The 8,227-nt window shown below is 41.2% G+C and overlaps 1 protein-coding gene across 2 annotated transcripts; it reads left to right on the plus strand.

Moving 5' to 3' along the window:
* The first annotated feature begins 470 nt into the window (after positions 1-470).
* On the plus strand, positions 471-4,320 carry id4 (inhibitor of DNA binding 4). Of its 2 annotated transcripts, XR_004101225.2 has the most exons (4): positions 471-1,235; positions 1,548-1,596; positions 1,777-1,842; positions 2,826-4,320. XR_004101225.2 is itself a non-coding variant. In XM_031277623.2 (3 exons), exons 1-2 carry the CDS (start codon positions 858-860, stop codon positions 1,822-1,824), a joined length of 426 nt encoding a protein of 141 aa, XP_031133483.1. In that variant the 5' UTR covers positions 489-857; the 3' UTR covers positions 1,825-1,842; positions 2,826-4,320. The 2 variants fall into 2 exon arrangements, 1 of the variants encoding a protein (XP_031133483.1); XM_031277623.2 differs by lacking the exon at positions 1,548-1,596 and having other exon boundaries at positions 489-1,235.
* Positions 4,321-8,227: the final 3,907 nt, after the last annotated feature.

Raw genomic sequence — 8,227 nt, forward strand, 5'->3', positions numbered from 1 at the left:
TTTCTTCGTCTAAGCAGGTGGTTCGGCTTGGGATCATCTGTCACAGCAAGCGCCGTGAGGAGTGATCAATACAAGCGCGGCTGTGCGTAATTTCGCATCAATGAATACGGCACTAAATATGCAATACGATGCTAATCAGCCTGCTGTATCGTAATATATCATCGCATTGGTTGGATCAACCAGCAAAGACGCCTCTGTATGGCTGGACGTAAAGATAATTGAGACTTTTTTCTTCTTCTTTGTACAGCAATAGTAGCCTATGTGAAGTGTTTAAAATCGCCTCTCTCTCTCTCTCTCTCTCTCTCTCTCTCTCTCTCTCTCTCTCTCTCTCTCTCTCTCTCTCTCTCTCTCTCTCTCTCTCTCTCTCTCACACACACACACACACACACACACACACACACACACACACACACACACACACACACACACACACACCTCTCCTACGAACAGGCAGGCAGCTCACCGCAGCGCACACAGAATGAGACACGCCTTTTTCTCGGCTCCGTTGTTGGGTCGGTGGGCAGCGGGCTGCTGGTGATTGACCAGCCTCTCTCCCTGATCTGTCAGCCGGCTGGCTTGGCGCCTCCCCTCTCCTCTATATATGTAGGAAATCTATTCATTCCTTTCACACCGAGCCTGCTGAAGTAAGAGGAACTGTGAGGCTCCGCGGGATGTGTTGACAGACTAGAATTCTGCATTTCGGTTTATATTCCCTCGCTAATTTTCGGCGATATTAGAGCAGCTGTTGCCGTGTTTACAGCGCCGTGGTATAATCTCAAATACCTCCTGCTACCAGTAACGTCATTATTTGATTTTCTTTTCCGTTGCCTCTGCCTCTGAGCCGCTGGTTATCTAAGATGAAGGCTGTTACTCCGGTCCACCCCCAGGACTCCTCCTCCAGCAGTAGCCAGCTCTCCGTGCACTATCTGTCGAAGCAGAGCCTCAACATCGCCCGGTGCAGGATGGAAGAGGAGGACATGTTCTGCCTGCAGTACGACATGAACGACTGCTACAGCCGACTGAAGCGCCTGGTGCCCACCATTCCACAGGATAAGAAAGTCAGCAAAGTGGAGATCCTCCAGCATGTCATAGACTACATCCTGGACCTGCAGCTGGCCCTGGAGACGCACCCTTCTCTCCATAAACAACAGCCACAGCGGACCGGGACCTGCCCTCCCCCAGCCTCCAACCCCAGTCGGACACCGCTGACGGTGCTCAACATTGACCACCACCAGGTAAGCTTTAATCAGCGGAGACGACTCTCCATTCCTCGTTTCCAACGGGACTTATCGGGGACCCCGATTTACTGTATCTCCCTGTGCCAGTCAGACTCAGACAAAGCGCGTCATGCCCGGTATGTGTCATTGTCCTTTCAATGTTAGGTGGGGGGGGCAGAAAACAATCAAAAATGCTATACACCTCACATCACAGCCTTGAAAAATCATGCGTAAAAACGCATTTGGCGTGGGTTAGATTGCGCACTTGATTGCGGGCTTTATGATTTGCATGATAATGACAGTGTGTGTCAGAGGCCCACCTTATCCCAGGATTGGTGAAGTACCTCGGGCTGCAGCCCACTCCACTGCGCACAATAAGGTCAATTTGTTATTCAGTAGGCTATAAGAGAATTTATTATGGCAGATATAGCCGGCTAATTTTCTGCTCCTCTGCTGTATATCATTTATTTGACAGGCTTTAGGCCTTGCTTTTATTGAGTCTTATCCATGGCAGCTATATCGTTTTACATGTTACTTTTTCTTCTTCTTCTTTTTGTAGAGGACGTCAATAGTCAAAAAGCCGGAGGACTCTATTTTATGCCGCTGAGATACAAGCACTGCATTGGTAAGTTGACTTAAATTAACCTTCATCATTATTTTAAATTTTGGTTTTGTTTACAATCAGAAGTTTGGTTGCTGTGGGTTTTTTTTAAAATCACTGATACACATGTGGCCAGTAGAAAACCCCATCAGTTGTGGTCATTGAAGCGTCCCCATTAACTTGATTATTGCAGCCTATATGTGGTGTGAAATGACAATCTCTCAGTGCTCTGGGGAGGCCAGGACATGTCAAAGAAAAAGAATAATTGAGGAACATGAAATTGGCACCAACCTCAGAGGCAGCTGTGCTTTGCGCAATAACTGTCGCTTGTGTAGCAATCTGGGAAGAAGAGAGGGTTAAAACCTCAGCTTGCCCTCTCTTTCATTCTTACACACACACACACACACACACACACACACACACACACACACACACACACTCCTTCCTCCCTCTCTCCCTCTCTCTCTCTCATTCACTCTCTGTCTGTCCCTCTCAGTGCTCTTCTGGCTTTAATGTTAGATGTATAGCACTGTATCTAAACACACCTGGATAAGGCTAAAAAGCACATAGGCTACCTGGTGTATTCAGTTATTATTATCCCTAATGGGAAACTTGATCTGCAGTCAGAAGTGCAAGATAAAAACACATACAAACAACGTACAAATAAACAAAAATAAAACAATGCAAAGACATAAAGTACAAAAATGCCACAGGAGCAATCTCTAAAAAAAATCTACATTACATGTGCAAATTAAGCGTGAGTTATTGCACATGGCACAAAGGATTTTTTACTCCTATTGCTTTTGAACCGGGGAACTCTAAGAGAGTCTGTCGCAGTCTATCTGAGAGTCTGGGCCTTGCCTGAGGGAGCTGTGGGGTTGTTGTTTGACCTGGTTTGTTTTGGGTTGTTGATCAAGCATGGCCTCTCTGTTTTGTCGGTGGCGCCAGTCAGTCTGGAGCTCTGCAGCTCACCCCTCCCTTCCCAATGCTATTCATCCCCTCCACAGGTGTGTAGGCTGCACAGAGCCGCTCCAAAGCCAGCAAAAGCTTCGCCAGGGACTCACACCCAACTGGAGGCACAATCACAACGGGATTTCAAAACCGCTGCGAGGAACTCAACCCAAATAAAATCACTATTCATATCAGCTTTTCTTTTTGTTTTGTTCCATTGAACGAGGAGTCAATATGTAGACATCTCCCTCTCCTCCCCCCCCTGTTTAAGTTGCTCTAACTTTACTGCTTGTCACTTGAATGTCACTTGTTTTCTAATTAGAGTGAAAATATGGAATCCCCACGCTGAGGAGTTTTTGTTGGAAAACCTGTCTGTCAACAGCTATGAAAACTGCTTGTGAATTGTGCTTAAAGATTAACTAAAATGACTCCAGTTTAAAGCTTTACTAAACTGCGAAAAATCACTGTACATTTTTTTGGACATCTATTGTTTAAAATAGATGATTTGTGTTCAACAGGGATCATCCCTGGAATTATAAAATGTTTGATATTGTAAAGAGGAACAATTCCGATTCGGGACAATTAAGAATGTACATATATAGAGACACAAATGTTCTATAAAAAGTATGTGAATGGAAGACTTATATGCTTAAAATAGACTATTGTAATTATAAGATATTTTTATCAAAACCTTTCTTTTGTCGTTATGTAAATATTGTGTTTCAACTTTGAAGTCTTTAGTGAATGAACGTGGTTATGCTCTGCCAATAATGTCCTCACATGATATCAGTTAACTCTTTGCAGTGTTTTTTGGAATAGTTCCAATATGTAGCATGTCAGGCTCATTGCAGAGGTATCAAATGTGCACTGAAGCAGCCCTCCTGATGTAGATATGTGGTGGAGTTCAACACAAGTTCTTTTATTATTTGCCCTGCTCTGCTTTCTCTTGGATTATTTTGTACTCATTAACTATGACAACGTTGACCTGCTAGGAGCAGTGGGTCACTCTGCTGTTTGATCTTTCAAAAAACAAAGAAAAAAAGAAAAGAGGCCCAATTTGATTCTGTTACATTGCACTCTTGTAATACACATTACATCTTGAGAGTTAACAGCACTTCTGGCAGTGTTTACAATACCTTAAAAAAAATCACTACAAAACAATGTATCTGTTATTTTTTGTGCAGTCAGAGCTTCTCCTTGCGAGGTTAATGATTGACACCGCAAAATCATTCAACTTTGGTTATGAATTGATGAAACGTGAACATTAACAGACTCCTTTTTGGACAACAACCAATTGTATTCAGACAGGCAATGTCTTTAATTAGATATTAAACGATTTCCCTGTTGGAGATTCAGCAGCCTTTGTTAAGAGAAAAATGTAAAGATGAAAGAAGAAGCCTTTATTTTTCATGACATTGAACACCGAATTTACCTCACCACCCTCCTGCCAGTGTGAGAGGGCACTTGTACATTACTGTCAGCTGCACTGTTGGACTTGGCCTTCACTGGCTTGTGAGGAGTTGTCAAAACAATTAAAGTTTCCAGGAAGAATTGTGTCGTCTCGAGTTTTGTCTCAAGGGGCATGTGTGCCAACGCTGTCACATTAAATGACGAGGAAAAAGAGCGAGGTGCAGGGCAATGCTACCAAACTAAACACAACGGAGTGTGTGAGTTTTAGAGAAAATAAAGGGTGGATGAAGATGTTCAAATGTTGCAGACATCATCTAAGTCACCTAAACCTGTTTTACAGGATTTAAGGATTAAGCCTTTTGTTTCGTGGGCTTTTATTAATTCCATTACACACGTTGCCATATAGTTTCAGCAGAAATATAAGCGACAGCCAAGAAGTCTGATTTGTGTCAAACTATGAAACCGGTATCATTAATTTTAAATTTAAAAATCTATATTTTCATGTTCTTGCAAACTGCAAATGATGTCTCCGTGCAAAATGGTCTGTTCTACATTTAGATGTTTAACCCTCTGAGGTCTAAGGGCATTTTTTACATTTCTTTTTAAATTCCCATTTGAAGTATAACTGATCCCTGTGTGTTTCATATCAACATTTTCAGAGAAAAGTCAGCATTCTGTACAGTATAACCAAATTTGTCCCAGAGCAGTGTGTAAAGAGATCATTTGGCCGTAAAGCTGAAACGTTGATGTTCCCTTTTTTTGAAATTTCTCAAATCTCTTGCGAAAAACAAACCTAAACTCAGTTGTTTTGGTGCTTGAAATGGGTGTACAAAAGTCTTGGGTTCAAAATAAGTAGCGTAATACATGAATAAAATAGGAAATAAATGTCTAAAATTACATTTTGTAATATGGCTTTTTGAGTAGGAGTGTTGTCAGACACCGCTTGGACTCGCTGGTGCGTCTTTCGTCCTCAGGAGGTTAAGGTAGAATTCTTATTGCGATTTAACTCTTTAAAAAAAAATACAAGCATATTAAATAAGTTATTACAGTAATGTAATTGGTTTAAAAAAATAATCGTTTTACAAATTGAAAAGGTTAATGCAAAATACCCTCAATGGACCAAGTGAATGGTGGTGTTACCTACCTTTATTCATCACCTTTATTCATCTCACGGACACTGTAGAACTTAAATAGGCCTTAGTAGCAAGTACAATGTAAGAGCCACGAATAGAATAATATTTATTTGGATAATGAATATATATATATATATATATATATATATATATACAGTAAGTATATATCAGAATGTAGAGACAAGTGGGAATTCACAGCATTCAGGTTATCCATAAATTTACATTTGAACTTTTTGTGTTTGGCATTCAGCTGCTACTTTTACCCTGAGCAACCTATGACGAGTAAAGATGAACAGTAATGTCCGCAACACTGCTTTAAGCTCCCATATTTAATAAAAAGGCAACGTTTCGACCCTGCTGCCTTTTTATTAAATATGGGAGCTTAAAGCAGTGTTGCGGACATTACATTTTTTTTCACTATAGTAATTCTCATTGTCCTGCACCTGCCAGAAGGTGGGATGTGCACACAATTATTTTTTTTAAAGATGAACAGTAAACACCACTTTCTAATTACCAAAGAGCTCATGGATAAGTTCTCACCCTTCCTTACAAAGATATAGAAAAAAATGTCCGGCAAGGAAGTACAACGTTAAAAAAAAAAAAAAGGTAACTCAGCCGACATAATCGCTGGGGCATGCAATTGAAAATCATATTCCCACTTTTAATTGAGGCCTCATCAGGTTTATGGGAGCATTCAAGTAGAAGCAGCTGTGTATCTCAAATGTTCCAAATATTTTAAAGAATTGGAAAAAAAAGACAGACTGATTTATATTATAATGTTCATGATTTATGATGCTTTTCATGTGTCTGGTAACCTAAAAAAACAAACAAATCGTAAATACAAAAACCCATCTTCATTCTACATTATTTATCAAATAATTTTCTGATTTTCAAGTGCAAATGAATCTGAAAATAATTGTGAAATGTATCCTGAATACCATTACTGTAATGACATTCACCTAGACAGCTGTCAGAAATAACTGTCCCTAAACCACGCATGTGTCTAACTCCCATGTAGTAGTTACGGTGAGTGTGCTTCCTCTCTTCCTTCTTTCCCACGGAGCTGCAGGTTTTTTTTCTTGTAGACACACTGAGCCTCCTTCAGTTGTCCCCACATCAACCTGCTAAATGTGGGTTAAAGCAGCCGTTTGACATAGACAAGCTCAGCGACAGAGACACCCTGTGGGTGCTACAGACGCCTTTCTGACACCCGGCTCCACTGTGGCCAGCTGAGGATAAGCAGGCCATGCAGGCCACCTGTGTGTGTTTATAGTCCACAGTGAGAGAGCCGGGCCTCGCCGCCCTTGACAACCACTGTCCTTGTGATGTGAAATGTGCGTGCATGAGTGATAAAAGATTTTTTTTTTTTTAAATGAAGAAATGTGGACAGGTGGCCAGCTTAACAGTTAGACCTTCCTGATATGATTAAAATATATTGTGGTTATCAGAGACAGCACAACATGGGCCTGAGAGTTCCATGACTGCACAGCTGATGAGAGCAGCACCAATGCATTTCTTTCCAGGAAATACTACTTTATTTTTTTTGTAGATAAATTCAGTGATGGAGATAAACCCAACTGACACTTTGACTCACTTAAACCTGCTGACCATACATGTGTCTTGCATTACATTTATTTACACTCCCCCCCCACCACACACAATGCCATTTAATTCATCACATTCCAACCAATGTATCAGTATTAAAATGATGCAACCATGAAGGTAAGAAAGATTACAAAAGTAGTGATGCATTGTCATACCCACCATACGAAGGACAAATCCATCTTGACACGTGATCTTTCTCCCGTCTCATGAACATTTTAGCCATGTCTTCAATTCAAATTCCTGCTGTGTTAGCTGCTGCCCAGCTACTCTTTTACAGTGTGTTTACAGAAAAAAATATTTTAACATCATTGTGAGAAAATACATTTATATATATATATATATATATATATATATATATATATATATATATATAATGCAATACATGTGACATTTCTTGGAAAGACATATGGCAATAATTCAGCAGCCAATCAGCCATACACTCATGCTTATATTTACACATACAGTACATCTACACACCTATTTTATCCTATTTCATGATATGCCATAAAGCAATGTTTTCCCTCACAGCTGCAGTGTTACAGTAATACAGCATGGATACAGGACAGGACATTTCTATTACAGCTCCATGATCTGTAGATTTCATTCTCTGTATTAGTCAGCACCTAAAGGTACATTATTCATACTTATACTTGGTAGCAGCCATATGTTGGACTCACAATTCCCACTGTCTTGGTAGCAACCTCAGTGGTGCCCAAACCTGCATCTCTCCTGCATTGGCACTGCAGGATTTTCCAAATAACCCCTATTGGGAGTGAGACAGCAGTGTAGCAGCAGGACGGAAAGCGTGTGGGACTTGTACGGAAGCTTCATCAGCTCTTTCTGCCTCTTTTAATTTTACACAAACCGGAAATATGTTGAGGTTAAATTCCTACCTGTGGCCTTCCTCTCCCTGTGTATGTACTCCCTGATCTAGATCGTGAGAAAGCATCACATCCTGTTTGATAAGGAGGCCCACATTGGTCAACCTGTTTTCCACCCTTGAGCTAAGGGCCGAGGGAGTGGACGCACCTTGTGACCAGTCACTCGGAAATGTCATTATGAACACAGTATCATTATTATCAAAACAAGGGACTGGCCGGGCTGCAAGTGGAGCCAAATGTTTGCACAGGTGTGTGTGTGTGTGTGTGTGTGTGTGTGTGTGTGTGTGTGTGTGTGTGTGTGTGTGCGTGCGTGTGTGTGTGTGCGTGCGTGCGTGTGCGCATTCATGCATTGCTCTCATTTGTGTGCATGCATCAGTGTTTTCCCTACATCTTCATAGTGACTTTCTTGCAGAAGATTACAATGCCTAA

This window comes from Sander lucioperca, chromosome 10, assembly GCF_008315115.2.
Source record: "Sander lucioperca isolate FBNREF2018 chromosome 10, SLUC_FBN_1.2, whole genome shotgun sequence".
Lineage (NCBI taxonomy): Eukaryota > Metazoa > Chordata > Actinopteri > Perciformes > Percidae > Sander > Sander lucioperca.

What these genes read in the sequence shown, in the direction of transcription:
- id4 (XM_031277623.2), top strand. Translation starts at nt 858, where the DNA reads ATGAAGGCTGTTACTCCGGTCCACCCCCAGGACTCCTCCTCCAGCAGT. An exon ending in TCAACATTGACCACCACCAG is followed by an intron (nt 1,236 to 1,776) that starts GTAAGCTTTAAT and finishes TTCTTTTTGTAG; the next exon opens with AGGACGTCAATAGTCAAAAA.